The sequence below is a fragment of the Chanodichthys erythropterus genome, chromosome 6 (assembly GCF_024489055.1).
Source record: "Chanodichthys erythropterus isolate Z2021 chromosome 6, ASM2448905v1, whole genome shotgun sequence".
NCBI lineage: Eukaryota > Metazoa > Chordata > Actinopteri > Cypriniformes > Xenocyprididae > Chanodichthys > Chanodichthys erythropterus.
This window is the reverse complement of record NC_090226.1, coordinates 7,711,258-7,733,176: the sequence shown is the minus strand read 5'-3', so window position 1 is coordinate 7,733,176 and position 21,919 is coordinate 7,711,258. Positions and strand designations below refer to the sequence as shown.

General features: G+C 36.4%; 1 protein-coding gene across 3 annotated transcripts; it reads right to left on the bottom strand.

Annotated features, from left to right (window-relative positions):
• Positions 1 to 50: 50 nt before the first annotated feature.
• Positions 51 to 21,374, bottom strand: phka2 (phosphorylase kinase, alpha 2 (liver)). Of its 3 annotated transcripts, XM_067387953.1 has the most exons (31): positions 20,714 to 21,374; positions 17,892 to 18,050; positions 17,216 to 17,263; positions 16,918 to 17,086; positions 15,890 to 15,972; positions 15,729 to 15,809; positions 15,551 to 15,649; positions 14,666 to 14,812; positions 14,158 to 14,211; positions 12,984 to 13,106; positions 12,759 to 12,854; positions 12,335 to 12,442; positions 11,654 to 11,732; positions 10,763 to 10,897; positions 10,527 to 10,636; positions 10,278 to 10,422; positions 10,108 to 10,186; positions 9,869 to 10,011; positions 8,768 to 8,938; positions 8,573 to 8,673; positions 8,353 to 8,486; positions 8,075 to 8,231; positions 6,230 to 6,309; positions 6,057 to 6,135; positions 5,825 to 5,954; positions 5,645 to 5,746; positions 5,427 to 5,545; positions 4,993 to 5,046; positions 3,726 to 3,953; positions 3,267 to 3,467; positions 51 to 2,161 (listed from the first exon to the last, which is right to left on the bottom strand). In XM_067387953.1, the coding sequence occupies exons 1-31, from the start codon at positions 20,789 to 20,791 to the stop codon at positions 1,988 to 1,990; spliced, it is 3,666 nt and encodes a 1,221-aa protein (XP_067244054.1). In that variant the 5' UTR covers positions 20,792 to 21,374; the 3' UTR covers positions 51 to 1,987. The 3 variants fall into 3 exon arrangements, 1 of the variants encoding a protein (XP_067244054.1); XR_010895330.1 differs by lacking the exons at positions 51 to 2,161; positions 3,267 to 3,467 and having other exon boundaries at positions 3,860 to 3,953; positions 4,993 to 5,312; XR_010895331.1 differs by lacking the exons at positions 51 to 2,161; positions 3,267 to 3,467; positions 3,726 to 3,953 and adding an exon at positions 5,149 to 5,312.
• Between the last annotated feature and the right edge of the window lie 545 nt (positions 21,375 to 21,919).

Genomic DNA, 21,919 nt, shown 5'->3' with positions numbered 1-21,919 from the left:
GATGAATTCTCAAAAAACTTGTTTTATTATTTTTGTTTGCAGTGGATGAATGGGAATGTGTGTATATGTCTGTGTGTGTACTTGCTGATTTTGATACATATATGATTGTGTGCATATAACATCAGGGCATCAGTGTGTATGTGCGTGTGTGTGTGTGTTGCAGTGTATGCACTCATTTCACATTTCACATTTGCCATTTCTGTTTTTCACTAAAACTAATGAAAAACTGAATGACAGCTTATGATCACAACATAGAAGACAAAATGTTTGCAAAATCAGAAAACAAAATAAAAAAATTAATTGATTAAGACCCAATGTCCATTGTGATGGACATCAAAATCCTGTGTTCTTCAGCTCTGAAAGATTTTCAAATTAACTTTGAATATTATCACTTGATATTATTAAGATTATAATAGGTGCAAGTTGATGATGCCATGAACATAGATCTTCATATAAAGGTAAAAAAGGAGCTCCTCCTCCTGTCTAGTTGGTTAGCCATGCCTGTCTTTTGTGATGCCTGAAGCACAATCAGATTAAGTTCTGGGTCATTCTTTCATTGTGATTGGTAGATCAGGGACTAATCAGTGACCAGGCAGTACTTAGATTATAAAAACATAAAATCTTATTGGTTTAAACCAAAATCCATGTGATGTCCATTCCAATGGACACAGTGTCTTAAGGGGTTCAGATAAGATTTTTAAAATAACTGTAAACATTTACTCTTAACTTTGTATATTCCTAATTACTTTAAAAAGTGTCCCACAATTCATTAGCATATACTTAAACATTATAACCAGAAAATCCACAACATACAGAAGCCATGGTTAATTAGATACAATTAGATTTTATTTGTCTGTGGTTAAACAAATTCTTAATGGGGTTAAAATACAGTACTTCCCTTCAAAAGTAGTAATTATATGTAAAGAGAAACAAGACAAAATGTAAAAATCACAACATATCTCAACTGTCAATATCCATGAAGAAGAAAACTTCAAATGCCCTTTTGCTTTTCAAATGTCAAAGATCGGAACATACTACAAAACCTAAAAATTTTTTCCATAATGTAATTGTTTAATCCATCATATTTATCTTCATTTTCTCCATTAAGTGCCCCCGATAAAATAAATGAAAATACATTTCTGATATCAACCTATGTATTAGCCTGTTTTCTGCTCACTAAATAATAATTCAAATACTTGGCCGGTTACCTGTACAAAAAAACAAAACAAAACAAAACAAAAAAATCACAACTTTGAATTGCACGTGCTAGGCTTTACCATGAGTTATAAAAATGTTGCATTTTTCATGCAAAGTACAGTCTATGATTTCATTTTTTCACAAGATTCTCAGAGGCATTACATTTTGTATTGCCTGTATGTTTACTGTATGTTTCTTTGAATAAGAAGCACCTGTTAAATAACACATTGCAGAGTAATTTTATAATGTAATAACAAGCTATAAGATATTGTTCGTAGGAAAACACAAGTCTCAAAGCTTACAGTACTACAACACAATGTTTTCTTTAACTAGAGTACAGATCACCGGACCTTTAAGTGGCCTATAAAGACATACAATTTAAGCTCCAATTTAAATAAAATAAAACACATTTCTATGAACATAAAATGATAAAATATTTAAAATGAGTTAGCCAACCGACCAACCAACCCAAAAAACAAAAACAAAAAAAAACTTAAAATCAAGTTTTAAACCGTCGGTTTAAATGAATTATATATTAATTATATTAGTTATTTGCATTTTACAGTTTTTAAATAGAATTGTATACTTCAAACACAGAACAGCACAGTGGTCCATTAGCCGCAGTCTGTAAGCTTCACAACATATCCTGTGTGGAATTTTAGTGGCTTCCCTGTTAATGCTTGTCCTTTGCTACTGAACTGAGGTCAACTGAATTTTCTCACTGTTAGATTTAATGAAACTGGTCACAGATCAGTCCTGAAGGTCACAAATTTTCTGGGAACCGCAGTCTTTACTGCATTAGACAGCTGCTGCTTGGCAGGAAGTCTTGAACATATGTGACCACAGCCTTGGAAAGATAAGTCATCGTACCATAGCTGCCGCTAGGAGCACTGTCATAAAAGAAGTTGCAGATTCCTGTGGCAGGATCCTTCTCCAAGAAATACTCATTGGCCCCATTGGATCTCTGCAATGAAAACACATATGCAACAGTGTCCAGATTGTGCACAGCTGGAATCTAGACAAAAGCAGGCCACTTTGACCAAGCTAAATATAAGAGTTTCGATTAGTTTTTCATCAGTAAATAATTGCCATAATTCCATTTGGATTATTTCACAGTTTTGATGACATTAAGTGACATTTTATTATTATTATTATTATTATTATTATTATTATGTGCCCTTTTTTGAAGTCTTGATTTTGTTTATGGGGTCTACTAGAATAGGTTTTTCATGTTCCAAGCATATGAGTGGATATTCGGATATGAGCGACCAACGATGAGAGGTTTAGATAAAGGTTTGAGTGGCTAATAATCAGTTTAACCTGATAAAAAATATTTATTGAATATTATCTGTGCTATATTTCATCTGCAGTAACAATGTGGACTTTTATAAAGATCAATTTGGCCAACTTTTAATGCATCACTATGCAATTAATATGAGGACAGTTCTCTGCATGAAAGACCTGCAACTGCAGATCAACGTGCAAATGCAATCTCTCTGATATGGTAGGAAATTAAATTAAATTGCGGAGGACTTATGATGATTGACAGGCCAGTTTACAGTGACAGGATGCGACAGGGAGCAAAGGCGCAATTGTATGACGTGATAGTATATCCCAAAATTTGTCTACTCTTTTGCTACACACTCAAAAGTATGTACTTTTTCTTCACAAAAATAGTACATACTTTTAGGGCGTAGTATAAATAGGTGAATTGGGACGCAGTGCAAGAGTTTTAACACACTACCAACTCAAACTGGCCTCGCCCCCTTTTTTTGCGTATGCTTTGGGCGGGAATTATTTAAATGAGGAATATTGTGACATGTACGTTCCGGGAAGAAAACTCAAGACTCATCTTGGAGTGATTTTTGTGCTTTGTAACTTTTCAGATCTTTTTCATGCTCAACATTACACATATACACTAAAAAGTTAAATGTACAAAGCATAATAAGACCCCTTTAACATTTGCTGTAATATAGAAAATAGTAATAATAAAGAACAGGCAGGTGTGTACATACATGTGAACACATAATGAGCAACACGGAACAGCATATAAAAAAGCACGATAATACCTGATCCTGCTGAAAGAGATCATTGGCCATGTGTACAATGCGGTCGATGTGAATAATTCCACCAATACTGGGAATCTCCATGTCGGCCACAAGCATCAGCACCATAATGGCCTCCACCAGCAGCTGTCTGTACTCCGGCTGTGGGACATGATTCAGTACAGACTCCACATGCACTGCAAATTTAATCTCTCCCTCTGTCATCTACAATAATGCACACAGACAATGTACACATGTTTATGGGTATTTAAATGAAAATTGCAGGTTCACCTTTCAATATAATATAGTACAGCAATATAAAACATACAGTACTTAAATATATATATACCTTTCAAAGGTTTGGGGTTGGTTAGATTTTTTAATGTTTATGAAAGAAGTCTCTTACACTTACCAAATCTGCATTTATTTGATCACGTAAAAACGGTACATTATAGTGTGTATGTGTACAGGAGGCGGATGTACCTCACTGGTGGTGGAGGAAGGCAAGACGTATCCGGCAATGGAGAGGCCGTGACATTTCTGGAGAATCTTCCAGACTTTCTGATAGAAGCCCATGGGCACCCTGTTTATGGCCCCGTCTAATCTGCGTCTCCTCAGCCACTGGCCCTGGCGCTCCTCCCACTGCAGGTGTGAGTCGCCTGTACCGGTCGGAGACAGGATCCCACTGGGAGTGGAGGGGCTGCTGCATCGCTACAGACATTCATACATTTGCATTGTCAGTTTATCAAAAGATACAAAGGCAGAGCTAACATTGTGGGACGTCGGCTTTAACGTGACAGCTCATAAGTCAGCACATAAAACAGTTAAAAACATGCTTCAGGTTTAGTAAGCAAGATCTAGGATAAACATAGCTAAAGATGTCATTATGTCAGCCCATGCTAAGTGAGTGAAATGACCACAAGACGAGACTGAATTGTGACACATATTACAAATGTTATGGCTGCAAGTTTGTCCCATTTCAACTCAGAAAACTAATCTGAAGCACTGAAAAAAACTAAACTAAACATTTATTGAGAACCAATGAGCAGAACACACCCCTCCAAGTTGGATTAATCTTTAGTCTTTTAAAATGACTGATGTAAAAAAAAAAAAATAGTATTTGACATAGTGGAGAGCAGGGGTTAACTATGGAAGCTTGTTTTCACCACTGAATAAAAAAGGTAATTGTGACTTTTTATCTCACAATTCTGACCTTTTCTCACTAATAGCGAGTTAACATCACGCAATTCTGACTTTTTGTCTCAAAACTGCGTGATATAAAGTAGCAAATGTGAGATATAAAGGCAGAAATGTGAGATATAAACTCACAATTACGAGTTATAAAGTCAAAATTGCGTGATATAAAGTCGCAATTGCGTTTTTCTCAGAATTGTGTTTATATCTCGGAATTCTGACTCGTGAACTCGTGATTGCGACTATATCACACAATTCTGACTTTATAATGCAATTGCAACTTTATATCATGCAATTGCAACTTTATAACTCGCAATTACCTGTTATAAAGTCAGATTTGTGAGATATAAATTCTGACTTTGTTTCTTGCAAATGCGAGTTTATATCTCGGAATTCTGACATTATAAATCGCAATTGCAAGTTTATATTTTGCAAGAAAAGAAGTAAGAACTGTGAGATAAAAAAAGTCGCAATTACCTTTTTAATTTTTTTATTTAGTGGCGGAAACAAGCTTTCATAGATAACAGAGGGTTTTGGTAGGTTTTTTGCGAGTTACCGTGGAACGAGGGGATGTGAAATTACTGCTGATGGAATGACTGCTGGTAAAGATCTATGAGGATAAAAGCAGAACATACAAACATTTAAAATGAACATAAGAATGGAAAGTATTTCAGACGAATGAACATTTGAGGCATCATACAGAGAGGCTTACAGTCAAAAAGATGCTTCAAGATGTGTATGATACGGCCAAACTGAATATTACTCAGAAGTTTCATGATTCGACAAATGTGTTGTGACATCAAGCTACTCTAAAGCATGCCTGAAAAAAACAATTTTACAAACTCAACCCACGCTTATGGGTCTGGAGTCATCGAGCTGAAAACAAAATAATATAAATGTTATATAATGTACACTAGTAAAGAAATCTGTTTATACCATCTTAAATGGCACAGTAAATATATAATAATATATGAAATATAAAAACTCCACCTGTTTGATTTCAGTCTTGAGTTTTCTGATGCCTGTGCGCTCGGTCTTGGTGGCCCCCGTGTGTCCGAGCTCATGGATGGAGATGGCAGGACTGGTAGCTGAAGACTGAATCGGACGCACTTTCACACAACACAGGGAAATTATTAAAGACCATAACAGACCAGCAGAAATATTTGCTGCAGTAAATAGCATGAAAACTACAGTGGATTATTACTCACTGCTCCTCTCTACACCAAACTCTTTCCCGCTCAGGATGTGATGTAAGAGATTCTTCATGTCAAATGGACTGAGGCTCATCAGGCTCTCTGACGCCTCCTCACCTGTAGAGATCACATGGACAGATTCTTTGCAGTGAATGTAAGCGGATGAAAAGATTTGCATTGCCTGATTGGCTGTACCTGAGCAGTGTAGACTGCGAGCAAGTTCTGTAGCCATCACTTGCATGATGAGCCCGATGCGCAGACGCAGCATATCTCCGAATAGAGATGGCTGAGAGCGCACATACATGGCCAGATACACCATGATCTCCTGAATTCAGACGTTTAATAAGTGAATTGAGTGTGATAAAGTTTACCAAATGTTGAGTGGAAAAAATAGGAAGATCACTTTAAGGCTTAAAATTAGGACTACCTGTGTGAGCACTGCAATGCTGATGTCTTGTCCGCTGGCCTCATAGATCAGGCTAATCAGTTCCTCGGGAGGAAGAGGACTACAAATAAGAGAATTGGTTATGTAATATGATAATATTAAAATTATTTAAAAAGGAACATCTAAAATGACTATAGGCAACTAAAGTCACTCACACTGTGATGACTTTCTCTCTGGGCTCAGGAGGAAGACCCACTGTTAGCTGTTTATGATGGGAGATCAGATCTGTGCAGGCCTGTGTGCATACAAACAAACAAAATTATTAGAGGCAAAATTATTGTCAAGGAAATAATGCAATTGATGGTCAAACTGATATAAATATTTTTGGTTTTATTTATGTTTTATAATTCTAAGAATTTATATTTTATGATGGATTTTCATAGTTTAGGATTCAAATTTGAGTCTGGAAAATGATGAATAAATGAAGGGAAAAGTTTCCAAGACAGTTCTCTGACATTCACATTCATTACTGTTCAAAAGTTTGGAATTAATATGATTTTTTTTAATGTTTTTTTACAAGATGTAATAATATAAGTCTAAGGTATGAATGTGTCTGAAGTTTCAGCTCAAAATACCCCATAGATTTTTTTTATTTTTTATTAATTTTTTTAACTGCCTATTTTGGGGCATAATTAGAAATGGGCTGATTCAGGTTGCGGCCCCTTTAAATGCTCACGCTCCCCGCCCACTATGTGAGTATAGTATTTATTTGGATGTTTACATTTGATTCTGAATGAGTTTGGGGCTGTGCTCCGTGGCTAACGGCTAATGCTACACTGTTGGAGAGATTTAAAAAGAATGAAGATGTGTTTATGCATTATACAGACTGCAAGTGTTTAAAAAATGAAAATAGCAATGACTCTCGTCTCCGTGAATACAGTAAGAAACGATGTTAACTTTAACCACATTTAACAGTACATTAGCAACATCTAAAGAAACATTTAAAAAGACTAAAATAAAACTAAAAATATCATGATATCATGGATCATGTCAGTTATTATTGCTCCATCTGCCATTTTTCGCTGTTGTTCTTGCTTGCTTACCTAGTCTGATGATTCAGCTGTGCACATCCAGAAGTTAATACTGGCTGCCCTTGTGTAATGCCTCGATCATGGGCTGGCATATGCAAATATTGGGGTGCGTACATATTAATTATCTCGACTGTTACGTCGGTGTCGGTGTTATGTTGAGATTTGCCTGTTCTTCAGAGGTCGTTTAAACAAATGAGATTTATATAAGAAGGTTGAAACAATGGAGTTTGAGACTCACTGTATGTCATTTCCATGTACTGAACTCTTGTTATTTGACTATGCAAAGATAAATTCAATTTTTCATTCTAGGGCATCTTTAAAGCAACAAAGAAATTAATACTTTTAACAAATTGTTCGAAAATGACAGTAAAGACATTTATAATGTAATAAAAGATTTCTATTTCAATAAATGTAGTTCTTTTGAACTTTCTATTTATCAAATAATCCTGAAAAAAATGCATCATGCTTTCCAAAAGTTTAAGCAGCACAACCATTTTCAACATTGATAATAATAAGAAATGTATCTTGAGCACCAAATCAGCATATTAGAATGATTTCTGAAGGATCATGTGATGCTGAAGATTGGAGTAATGATGCTGAAAATTCAGCTTTGCCATAACAGGAATAAATCATATAAAATATATTAAAATAGTTGTAATAATATTTCAAAGTATTACTGTTTTTACTGTATTTTTTATCAAATAAATGCAGCCCTGGTAAGCATAAGACACTTCTTTCAAAAACATGTAAAAATACCAAACTTTTCAATGGTAGTGTAACAAATATATTCATATATATAATATATTTATATTTATATATATATATATATATATATATATATATATATATATATATATATATATATATATATATATATATTATAATTTTATTTATTTATTTTTTTATCAACCCATGAAACATAATGTAATTGTAACTGATAAAAACGTATTAATTGACATGAGGTCTCACTTCAGCAAGGACTTCCACCCTCTTCTTCAGGATGCCTGAGATGTAGCGGATGAGGCCCCATTCCTTACAGGCTCCCGCCCGAACATAAAGCTCCTCAAGAAGAGAGCGAACCGTCGCCTCACCTTGTCCTGACAGATTTACCACCCAATCCGGACCTCTAAACACACAAAAAGACCAGGAAGAGAGCACTTTAATGAATGATTTCAATTAAAATGGCTGTGTTAAATAACAAAATATTAGAATGGATATGCGCAGATTATTTGTATGGACGGTCTCACTTCATAGCATAGAGGACATAGAGGATATCTGCCTGGTCCTGAAGGGTTGGACAATGCTTTAGCTGATCGACCAGATAAGCAAAGTCTGTGTTCCCATGAGAATCATGTGGCAAGTGCAGGTTAACACTATCAGCCTAGAGTTTTTGCAGACAAAACCGTTACCACACATGTCATACAAATGCATTCATTTAATTCAGTTTGCTGAAGTGTGTTTGCTTGCCTTGGTGTGATGAGTAACATTGTGCTGAGCAACATCCAGCAGGTTCAGAGACTTCCTGTGTTTGCTCATGATGGGGGCAATAGGCAAATACATGGAAGACTCTGAAAAGCACATCATATAATGAGATGGCTAGCCATCCTCTAAAAGAAAGCATAAAATCAACTTAACAATTAAAGATCAACCTTGAGGGCTTACTGGGCATGTTGCGGCCCTGAACCTGGGCCATGAAAGAAAGGATGTCCCTGGTGGTGTGTTCAGCACTGAACACGTGGTGCTGCCCCCTCTGGATGGGAGGTAGATGGCATTTTGTGGCAGTGCTGTGCAACAGATCTGTGAGATACTGGTCAAACATGTCTCCTGAACCTCCTGCAAGAAATAAATTATAAATAAATAAATTAAATACTAAAAAATAAAAAAGTGCATTTAGGCATCACAACATTATAATGTACAGTATGAAAAATGGATATTCACTTTGAAATTTGCTAAAGATTACATTTATCAGTGTTAAATTCTTAAATTATTGTTAAATTTATTCATTTTTTTAAAGATTAACTTTTGAGCTAACTTCTGATTATCTAAGTGAGCTTATGGGTAAAGTGTAAAAATAAATGTTTTAAAATGCTCTAAAGTCAGTAGATAACCGTTATACAGTGTATTATTTAAATACTATTATATGTATTTATTGATATTTTGAATTAGCTTTTATTTAATAGTTTTATTTTAATTTTAGGTTGTTTTTTTTTAGTCATTTTTGTTATGTGCTTTTGTCATTTTTATTAGTTTTTATTTTAATATTTTCTATTTAGCTTTTATTTATATTTATTAAAGTTGACATTTTATTCATTTAATTTGCCAAAGCAATAATTCCGATTTTTTTATAATTTTTTAAGTTTAGGTTTTTCATGTAATATTATATTTTATTTTAGGTTACAATTTATTTTTAAGGTGAAGTAGTTACATTGTACTTACTCAAATAAGCACTGGGCAATTTTAATTAACTACATGTACTTACTATAGACTAGAGTAACGGTTAGGTGTAGTGTTTGGTTTAGGTTAAGTTACTTGTAATTATGCATAATTTAATGTTATTACTATAGCATATACATGTAGTAATGTGTAACTATGTGACCTTATGAAAGACCCAGTGAAAGACCATCAGCTTGACCAGCACTAACCAGCAAAATCCAACCTTGATCCATCATCAATTAACTAATCTGGTCTTTTCAGCAAAGTATTGATATATTTTTGGGGGACAGACTATTTCCAAAGCAGCTGTGTGTGAGTCAGTAGGGATACCTGAGGGCCCAAAACTCTCTTCTTCCTCTTCCTCTTCCTCCTCATCCTCCTCTAGCAGATTCTCTTCAGAGTCTGCGTCCAAGAAGCTGAGTTGGGTGTGGAAGGAGGTGGTGAGGAACGAAGAGAGGTTTGCCATCTGCACCCTAAACAGTAAAGGGATTTGAAATTAACCACATTTGTGCCTTAAACATCATACAATACATATTTATTTTTATTATTATTGTCACAAATGGTCTGACCTTGCACCCGCAAAGTAGCCATCTTGAAGCTTCCGCAAGGTGGACAGAATACAGGGGTCAATACTGTCACCATCTTCAACTGGACCAATAACAAAAACGAAGAAACTGTTAATATTATTTTTTGCAGATTGCATCAATATGTTCTGAGGAGAAGCAAGAACAAGTTTAACCCAGCATGCTCTGTGTAATAGGGAATGTGAGGGTAGGTCTTCCAGTCATCCGCCAGCAGGAAGACAGGTAAGCAAGCTCTGTCCGCAACATCTCTACAATCATCTGGTTATCCAAGGCCAAATAGAAGTGGTGCTGATCAATGAACTATGAGAGAAAAAAAACATAGTTATAATGATTTTAATAGACTTTACAGTATATGCATATATTTGTAGACTAACTTCCTGCCATGTGAGATCATTTTTATTTACCTGTGGAGTGAATGTGTAAGTACCATTTCTAAGCTCATAAAACTTTGAAGTCCCCAGGACACCGATGTGCCTATATGGTCGCCCGCTCAGATTCAGTTTTTTATAGTTACCTGTGCAATGAAGAAAGGAATTTAATTTTGTATCCTAGAACCTTAGAGACCTTCTTCTTAATGCAATTTTACAGATGTAGCCATTTACTCCATCTAGCTTTGTCACATTTAGATCTGAACACTTACCTAATTTCACATAAATGTGGCTCAGGATGCGAGCTGGCATGACCCGGATGGGCAAAACATCAGAAACCGTCTGAACCTCAATCCCATGATCCCTCAGCAGCTGCTGGATCTGCACTGACTCAGCCACTACACTCACTAAACAAAACAAATAGAGCTGCTAGCAAAAGGTCAATTTTCTCTGTTCAGCAAATTATAGTGCCAAGATTCAAATTCAAAATTGAGTTTCAAGTAATGAACTGAATCTACTTCAGCCCAAAGCAACCAGCTGGGTCCTTCCTACTATGTGGCAGATTCTCATATCCCCTAATATAAAATATTAAGAAAATATTAAGCTCACATATTTTATTGATGGAAATCATATGATAAAGTTATCTATTATATCATAATCATATTAGTGTATATTATATAGTGTGTTATATATGTTTAACATGAAAATCAACAGGCTAAACATAAGTATTAGCAATGAGTTTGATGATAATTGTTTTGTCTCACTTTAACACAGTGATCATTGTTCACTTTGTTAGATATGATAGAAATCGGTATGATAATATCATCATTTAAATAGTTAATTAATTCTCATGTGAGCTGTCACTCCCTTACTGAGCAACTTTTGCCCTTTATCTCTTTATTTCCTTTAAATCCTGTATCACTTTATATCTTGTTAATTTTGTTCTAAAACTATTGTGTAATTAATCAAATTATACTGGAATTAAATAAGCAAAAGTGCCTGAGCTTAACCAAAATATATTTCTAAAAATCTTGCATATACTATTCCCCTGAATTACAGATAAGATTAAAAGGTAAAATTTAAGATATTGTACAAATACTGTAGGTCTGTGTCTTGCATTAATGTCTATATTCCTTATAAAATAGGAAATAATATTCACAAACCTTGCACAACAACATCAGGCTTGAATTCTTTAGAAAATCGCCGATTAAGAGGATCAATCTCTCCAGGGGCCAGAAATCCCTGATAAAAAGGAGTAGTTTGTCAAATAATAGTAAAAGGAGCAGAACAGATAAAACATAAAGGACTGCACAAGAAACACTGAGATAAATACCTAGATGGCACAGATTGATAGTTCCTTTACATGTAATCTGCAAGCTATCACACCACTACCACATGGCAAGCTGATTGACTTCTACTGATTCTGCAGGCAAATGAGATTGCTTGCTCAACTTTCAAATAGTCTGGTTCAGTGTTTGATGTAAGCTGGTCCTGCAGCACGCTATCAGAGTTCCTGCCTGGGAATTACATATGTCTATTCATGCAGCAGCATCATATATTACATGCTCACAGCAGTGTATCTAATGTCAGTAGCAAGTCCATTATTGCTCTGCAGCAGCAGCATGCATAGCAGGTCTAGTCCACAGAGACCAAATACATTAACATTGCCAAAACTGTCTCAAAGAGTTGTGATGACTGAACTCTATTTTGGCATTTCACATGTGCACTTAATCAACAAAGATACCAAAGTTAGCCCTTCAACATTTGACATGATATAACATTAATTTTCAGATTACATATAACGTGTTTAAGAAAGTAGATCCTGTCTTTCCAGGCTTCAGTACCTCAACCAGCAGACTGCCCAGGATATACAGTGACTGGCCCCACATATGCGGGAGCTGACCAGCGGCCACACGCTCCACAGAGCGAGGATTCCTATACTCCTCCTCAACCTGAACAAGAAACAAACACACAGATGAGCAACAGATTAAAATATTTCACCCACAATTGCTTGCTGTCACAGTAACTGAACAAAGCGCAAACACTCATTCAACCTGAATTACTTCTCAGAACTGGCATACTTTGGTATACATTTAATGTACAATTGCATCTTTGTACAGTAAAAAAAATGAGTATTTGACATAATAAATGTGTATGACAGCTCAGTATGATAAATGATAAATTGTTGCAGATGAAAATCGAACATTTATGAAATGTTCATGATCCTGATCTGAGTAACTAAACTAGTTCTAAACAGTTTAAACTCACTTTGTCAGCAGGTACAGCATAGAGTTCAGGCACCAGACGAATCCCATGTTTGCCCCTGATCAAAACTCCATCAAGAGCCTCTTTATATTCCTGCACCTATGAGGAATGACACAGCCGTCAATCGTTTCTACAAGCAGCCTCCATGTGGCCATAATTCTCATTTGTTAGATTTACTAAAGCTGCTTTCAGAATACAGGTGAGTATTACAGGATAGCCTGTTCATACCTGCTCATGGTCCTCATTGAAGATGCCATCAAGTATAAGGTATGTCCAAAACACTGGCCACTCACATTCAATGTTTTCAAAGAGCTTCAGCTCCGCTGGATCATAGTGAAGTCGAGTGGGGTCCTATAACAACCATAAAAATATAGAATGCATACAGTCACATTAAAGGTGCCCTAGAATTAAAAATTGAGTTTATCTTGGCATAATTAAATAACAAGAGTTCAGTACATGGAAATGACATACAGTGAGTCTCAAACTCCATTGTTTCCTCCTTCTTATATAAATCTCATTTGTTTAAAAGACCTCCGAAGAACAGGCGAATCTCAACATAACACCGACTTTTACGTAACAGTCGGTGTACGCCCCCAATATTTGCATATGCCAGCCCATGTTCCCAACATTATGAAAGGCATTAGACAAGGGCAGGACGCCTGGATGTGCACAACTGAATCATCAGACTAGGTAAGCAAGCAAGAACAACAGCGAAAAATGGCAGATGGAGCAATAATAACTGACATGATCCATGATATCATGATATTTTTAGTGATATTTGTAAATTGTCTTTCTAAATGTTTCGTTAGCATGTTGCTAATGTACTGTTAAATGTGGTTAAAGTTACCATCGTTTCTTACTGTATTCACGGAGACAAGAGCCGTCGCTATTTTCATTTTTAAACACTTGCAGTCTGTATAATTCATAAACAACTTCATTCTTTATAAATCTCTCCAACAGTGTAGCATTAGTCGTTAGCCACGGAGCATAGCCTCAAATTCATTCAGAATCAAATGTAAACATCCAAATAAATACAAAACTCACATGATCCGATGCATGCATGCAGTATGCATGACGAACACTTTGTAAAGATCCATTTTGAGGGTTATATTAGCTGTGTGAACTTTGTTTATGCTGTTTAAGGCAAGCGCGAGCTCTGTGGGCGGAGAGCGCAAGCATTTAAAGGGGCCGCAGCCTGAATCTGCGCATTTCTAATTATGCCCCAAAATAGGCAGTTACAAAAATTAATTAAAAAAAATCTATGGGGTATTTTGAGCTGAAACTTCACAGACACATTCAGGGGACACCTTAGACTTATATTACATCTTGTGAAAAAACGTTTGATGGCACCTTTAATAGAGAAATAGCCACAAAATACTTATTTTGTGTAAAATCTGCTTACCTCTTTTGGGGTCCTGTATCCATCTCGGATAAATCGACAACAGCCGTAACGTCCCTAAAATGATTAAAATATGCTTAAACTTGTAATAAATAAATAGTAACCACAGCTGACAAACTACAGAGCCAGAAACGTTTGCGTTCTCTCACAAAACGTCTGCGTTCTCTCACAAAAGCATTGCGTTTTTTTAATAATATGTGTGTGCGTCATGGGTAATTCCATCTCAAGTGGTCCCAAAAATTGAAAAGTTGGTTGCTTGACCATTTTTAAGTTTAAAGAATTGCACTCTCCCACACATTCTCGCCCCCAAATGTAAAGGTTTCAAATGTACAGGTAAAATGTTCTACATGTACATTATACTAACTAAGGTACCCCCCAGAAAAACCCTTAAATCCTTCCCATTATAAACTGAGCCTAAATGTGGAACCCTGAGCAATCTTCGATAAAAATGGTCCATTAGATCACTTAAGATGGATTAACCCGCATAGCCTTTTCCCTGACGCCACAGTACCTGCAGCTTGGTGATGATTTCACCCTTGGTGATGTTGGCCAGATCTGCATCCTCCACTGCAAATGCAGGAAAGGAGATCACAGAGAGCAGACCAGCATCTATTTCTTTAGAGGTGGAAGCTCGAGGCAGCATGGAGCACAAGATAGACTTGAAACACAATGAGAAACAAGATGTTTGACTTGGGAAATCTTATTGATTGGAGAAACAATTTTAAATGTGAATCATTCACTTAAATACTTAAGAATAAACCTGGGCTGCATCGTAAGCCTAAGTTGATAATAGGGTGTGTTCACACTTGTCATGTTTGGTGCGATTAAAAGGAACCCTGGTGCGATTGCTTTGTCAGTGCGGTTCATTTGAATATATGTGAACGCTGCAATTCGAACCCTGGTGCGCACCAAACAAGCGGGCCGAGACCGCTGAAAAGATGGGTCTTGGCCCGCTTCCAAACGAACTCTGGTGCGGTTCGAATGATATATGAACAACACGGACCAAAGACATGTAAACGAACCAAAAACAGGAAGATGAGACCCTAAAAAGGACAGAATCCTCACGCATATCAGTTTTTTTCATCATAGTTGCGAGTTTGCCTATCACAGGCATAAAATCTGACCAATCAGGTTGTGAAAGTATCCCTATGCCTTTTGGTTCGGTGATAAAATTGCCAATCTGAACGCTAATCGGACCAGGACTAAATGTTTTTTTGTCTTGTTTTTTGGTCCGGACCAAACGAACTGAACTACAAGTGTGAAAGCACCCATAGAGATCATTTGTGCCAATGGTTTCTATGATCTACTTAGACATAACGGTGCTCTTGGGAGACGCAGCCCTGGTCTGTAATGTAATAACCAACTAAGAAGCAGGTACAAACTCTGATTAATTTACCTGACAATGTTCTACTTCATCTGGGAGAACATGAATGACTGATTTTGGGCCTCCGTGAGCTCCGAACAAGTCAAGCTCATCAATAGCCTCCAAAGCTGCCTAAAAACGTGAAGAGCAAACAACATCAAAATCAACTGAAAGAGCAGACAGAATAAACGACAACAGATAACTCTCCTACCTTAGCCATTCCAACAGAGCTGCCGTTTAGTTCAGGAATTCCCTGATTCGTCTTGTCTCCTCTCTCCCACATCCCATAATCCTGCAGGGGGAAAATGAACAGGACTGTGATGCCAGTTTGGCTCTGGTATATAACCTCTTGATAAACCGATGAGAACTCACAGCCACTTTGTAAGCTGCCTCAATGTAGAACACCAGGTTCTGGATAAACGCCACCTCGTCCAAGTTAGATATGATACGTAGACCTGCGATATGATTTCAACAACAATGAAATAAGAAATCCTACAGCACAACAAAAAGTACAACCGTCAAAAGCTAAATTTAAGTCCCTGTGGAATCAAAGCATTTTGTGCATGTGTGTTAGCTTTCAGGCATTTATATACAGAATCTGTGGACTAGTTTTACATATTTTGCTTTTGATTTTGGGGAAAATCTGCAGAATGGACTTGCTAATCTGTGCTAACTATGCTTTGCAGCTTAAAACATTTTAAAAATACCAAAATAATTAATAATATTAATTATTTTGGTACATTTACAAATGTTTTCAGCTGCAAACCATAGGTAGCACACATTAATAAACAAAGGTGTAAAAGATGTGGAAAATTTGCGAATGATAGCCATTTTAATTCTGTCATTTCTGCACGTACAGATTCTTCGAGGGCCTGGCTACTCCTAAAAGTGTACAAAATTAGCATTTACCACTTACACAAGTGTAACATTTATAGCCATTTCTCAAGAAAATGGACAATTTGATTACTTTACAGTACATATTTTTGTCAAATCAAATGTTCTCTAGAAAGAAAATGCCTCTAAATATATGCATGTGACATGCAAAACCAAGTAGCAAATACTGTGATACATTTCATCTGTTTTTTTAAAGTTTCATTCGTAAATATGTCAACACAGGAAAGAAAACTGTGCTGGTTTAAAAGCATAGTTCATCTAAAAATGAAAATTCTGCCATCATTTACTTCATCATGTCGTTCCAAACCTCAATATCAAGAAAGAACATATATTGAGGAATATATATTGGAAACCAAGCAGTTATGGTGACTATTGACTTCCAATATCTTCTTTTATGTTCCACAGATGAAAGAAAATCATACAGGTTTGGAATGAGTAAATGTTTGAATGAATGTATTTTAATTTTTGAGTGAACTATCTTTTTAAGGATCAATTGTTTTTCTCACCTGAAGCAGTCATCTGAGCCAGGATGAGCAGGTACAGAGATGTGGCATCGACCTGAAGGTGCCCCCACTGATCATCTCCAACCACAGTGGCACAGGTGGGTGTGTGATATTTGGCATGCAGGCAGTCCTTTGTGCTCTGTGTGTGTTTGAAATTCTCTACCTTTTCCACCTGCAGTAATATGAGAGTTGTTCGGATGTGTGCAGACATGAGCTCAATAAAGAATCAATGAACTAATGTATAAAATAAAGAATAAAAACTTTTATAGCTCAAATGGATGGGTTAAGTTAAATTCTGTACCTGTCTCATCATACATTGCAGCAGCCCCTGCATTAGCTTAACCACGCTCTGAAAAAACAAAATGTTATTAATAATGCGATTAGTGATTTTATCAAGAAGGAGGGAGCAGCACAATATTTTGGATATATTTATATTTACATATATTTTACATAATATCACAAATGACTAATTTTATTCAGCAAGGGCATATTAAATTGATAAAAAAAGACAGTAAAACTATTTACAAAATGTTACAAATTATTTTTATCCCAAATAAATGCTGTTCTTTTATCCTTTCTATTCATCAAATTGTATTCATCTAATGTGCTGATTTTTAAAAATCAGCATATTAGAATGATTTCTGAAGGATCGTGTGAATGGAGTAATTGCATCGCAGAAATACATTACATTTTAAAATATATTAAAATAGAACACATTTATCTAAAATAGCAATAATATTTATCGGTTTTACTTCTTTGAACAAATGTTTGGCTTCCTTGTAAACATTAAAAAATCTTACCAACCCCAAACCTTTGAACATGAGTCAATCATAAGACTTTAAGACCACATAATAAGAAGGTGTTACAGTGTTTGGTATGTGGAAGCAATCATCCAACAACATGTTATACACCACTCAACGACAATCTACTATTAAACAATGATGCAACAGATGGTCATGTATTGAAGTTCTAGTCACCTGTTCGAGCTCGTAGGCTTTGGCTTTGTCCTCATCGCGGTCTGCATTCTTGCGATAAGCCATGCCAAGGCCCCACACTGCCAAGATGCTGTAAACATTATCTCTGACCCAGGCATCCTTCTGCTGCTCACTAGCTGGCAGTAGACCAGTCACTGGATTCTATATGGAGAGGTAAAACCCATTTTTATTAGTTCAAACATATAATAGTTCAAATAATGAAATACTAGCTTGATCTGTTTGTTATGCTAATTCTTGGAGCATTGTATATATTATATACACTGAACAAAATTATTAATGCAACACTTTTGTTTTTGCCCCCATTTTTCATGAGCTGAACTCAAAGATCTAAGACTTTTTCTATGTACACAAAAGGCCTATTTCTCTCAAATATTGTTCACAATTCAGTCTAAATCCGTGTTAGTGAGCACTTCTCCATTGCCGAGATAATCCATCCACCTCACAGGTGTGGCATATCAAGATGCTGATTAGACAGCATGATTATTGCACAGGTGTGCCTTAGGCAGGCCACTCTAAAATATGCAGTTTTACTGTATTGGGGGAAGTTTGAAAACCAGTCAGTATCTGGTGTGACCACCATTTGCCTCACACAGTGCAACACATCTCCTTCTCATAGAGTTGATCAGGTTGTTGATTGAGGCCTGTGGAATGTTGGTCCACTCCTCTTTAATGGCTATGCGAAGTTGCTGGATATTGGCAGGAACTGGAACACGCTGTTGTATACACCGATCCAGAGCATCCCAAACATGCTCAATGGGAGACATGTCTGGTGAGTATGCTGGCCATGCAAGAACTGGGATGTTTTCAGCTTCCAGTAATTATGTATAGATCCTTGCAACATGGGGTCGTGCATTATCATGCTGCAACATGAGGTGATGGTCGTGGATGAATGGCACAACAATGGGCCTCAGGATCTCGTCACGGTATCTCTGTGCATTCAAAATGCCATCAATAAAATGCACCTGTGTTTGTTGTCCATAACATACGCCTGCCCATACCATAACCCCACCGCCACCATGGGCCACTCGATCCACAACGTTGACATCAGCAAACCGCTCACCCACACAACGCCATACACGCTGTCTGCCATCTGCCCTGTACAGTGAAAACCGGGATTCATCTGTGAAGAGAACACCTCTCCAAAGTGCCAGATGCCATCGAATGTGAGCATTTGCCCACTCAAGTCGGTTACAATGACGACCTGCAGTCAGGTCGAGACCCCGATGAGGACAATGAGCATGCAGATGAGCTTACCTGAGATGGTCTCTGACAGTTTGTGTAGAAACTCTTTGGTTATGCAAACCGATTGTTGCAGCAGCTGTCTGGGTGGCTGGTCTCAGATGATCTTGGAGGTGAAGATGCTGGATGTGGAGGTCCTGGGCGTGGAGGTCCTGGGCTGGTGTGGTTACACCTGGTCTGCAGTTGTGAGGCCAGTTGGACTTACTGCCAAATTCTCTGAAATGCCTTTGTAGACGGCTTATGGTAGAGAAATGAACGGGTGAATTTAATTCACGGGCAACAGCTCTGGTTGACACTGCAGTCAGCATGCCAATTGCATGGTCCCTCAAAACTTGCGACATATGTGGCGTTGTGCTGTGTGATAAAACTGCACATTTTAGAGTGGCCAGCCTAAGGCACACCTGTGTAATAATCATGCTTTCTAATCAGCATCTTGATATGCCACACCTGTGAGGTGGATGGATTATCTCGCCAAAGGAGAAGTGCTCACTAACACAGATTTAGACAGATTTGTGAACAATATTTGAGAGAAATATGCCTTTTGTGTACATAGAAAAAGTCTTAGATCTTTAAGTTCAGCTCATGAAAAATAACTTGGGTAAAGTTGGTTTTATATTCGCACATTCGGACTTCTGATAAATTCAGACTTTCCAATAAATGTGCAATAAATTAATGTTTGCAAATTTTAAGCAGTGACATGATATTGACAACCAACGATTGTCAACTTACAACATTTTTCACAGTCGATAAAAATAGGCAAGTATTGTTTTAATGCCGTATTTACTTGTGAATGTCTACTGAATGTCCAATGTAGTGTGATTAACAAGGCTATTGAATACAGATGTCCGAATGTGCGAATATAAAACCAACTTTACCCAAGTTAAAAAATGGGGGCGAAAACAAAAGTTTTGCATTTATAATTTTGTTCAGTGTATATAGTGATTTAAATATTAGATACCTGCTAAGAAAATGTAAAATCATATTATAAATAATAAAAATAATCCAATATAGTTATGGTGATGACTTATTATTACTTATACAGTGTCTTGTGTCGTGCATAAAGCATCAGCTCTGTTTTTAAAAGAATTCACATGCTGCAGATAATACAAATATTTCCCTCACTCCCAGGTTATTTAAAGGTGACCTTTGTTCAAGCCTTATTTATTTTTAGATTCCTCCAAACAAAATGGCCCCAATGGTATAGAAGAATCTCAACCACAAGACACTAGAAAGGCCTATGTTTTTATTTGAGCTGGATTTTGATATTCACAATAAAGTGTTTCACCAGTCTCTTTTAATAATTCAGGTTAACATAAAAAACACTATAGATCAGAGTACTGCAGAATAGAATAAATATGCATAATATAGATTAGAACAGTAAAGTCAAACAGAATAGTACAGAATACAGCAAAATAATACAAAACAGAATAGAACAGCATGATATAATACACTACAGTAAAATAGAATATGATACAGACGAATAGAATAGAATAGAATAGAATAGAATAGAATAGAATAGAATAGAATAGAATAGAATAGAATTTTCAATCATGTTTTGAACAAACCTGGTGACATAATATTGTTTCGTGGACAAGTCTGGCAAATCCATCCAACCTCACTCCTGAATTACTGCGGCTCCTCATGCTGTCATCTATTTATGATCTTGACATGGAATTTAAGAAGATATGAAAGAGAAAACCTTCCACTGCTCAGTCGATTACAGGAGGAGGAGAGCATGCAACCAGATCTTGTTACTGTATTAGTGAATCATGACTAGCCAAGTCATGTCCGCAATGTTGTCCATCCATTTACTTCATAATAAAAACGATTAAAATAATCAGGTTCACCACATGAACAGGCTTTTCAAAGTCATTAATCGCCCTTTTACCATTTTTAAGGACGTGTATTAAAGCTCTGTACGTTTGTTAAGTATTGTACATCCAGCATGAATGTTGACAGCAAACTTGAGCCCGCCCACATACGGCAGTTTGAGTGACAGGAAAACCGGGAAGTTTAATACTCCTCTCGCCAGCATCCAGTGACGGACGGAAGATTTATAGTTATTTAAAACAAACATTCCAGTTCGTAAGAGCCTGTTTAAATTGTCAGTGTCATTTCTAATCATCCACACCTATTCCTCGTGCTAAGCGCTACCAAACCGTTAATTAAAATGTCATGTTTTGGGGGTTTATAACGGTACAGTCCGTTTAGGTTCTCCTTTTGACATTGAGCTCTGGCTACGGTATGCGCTCTGGACCAAACGCGATTTGTTTTCATGAAGCTCGTCTTCTGATTGGTTCACGATGAGTGCACGAAAATACATCGAGTGCATTGACACTGAAAGCCAACAGTAGTTTCACTCTAGTTTTGCGAATGTGATCTTATTCTGTGCCATACTATAGTAATTTAACCATACTTTGTTTTTTAACCATACTTTAGTAAAGTACTTGAATTAATTTGTTTTCTACAACTATAGTAGGGTATATCATACTACAATACACTAGTTTCCTGTAGTAAAAACTAAACTAAATTATACCACAGTATTTATTACAGTTTATCAGTTCAATATAGTTAATATTACAGTATGCTGTAGCATTCATTATCAAAGTGTTGTAAATACTATAATATATACAGTATACTACAAGTCACTATAATATGTCTATAGTATTTACTATAAATTACTATAGTATTTTTTTATTTTATTTTTTGCATGTGGGACATTTCAGGTCTGTATATTTTCTCCAACTTTCAGAGACTTTGTAAACCAATGA

Excerpts from the sequence above, each read along its gene's own strand:
- phka2 (XM_067387953.1), bottom strand. The coding sequence starts at position 20,791 with ATGAGGAGCCGCAGTAATTCAGGAGTGAGGTTGGATGGATTTGCCAGA. Across the intron at positions 14,813-15,550 it reads ATGAAGTAGAACATTGTCAG|TCTATCTTGTGCTCCATGCT; the intron begins GTAAATTAATCA and ends TTGTGTTTCAAG. Across the intron at positions 5,747-5,824 it reads TCGCAGTCTACACTGCTCAG|GTGAGGAGGCGTCAGAGAGC; the intron begins GTACAGCCAATC and ends TGATCTCTACAG.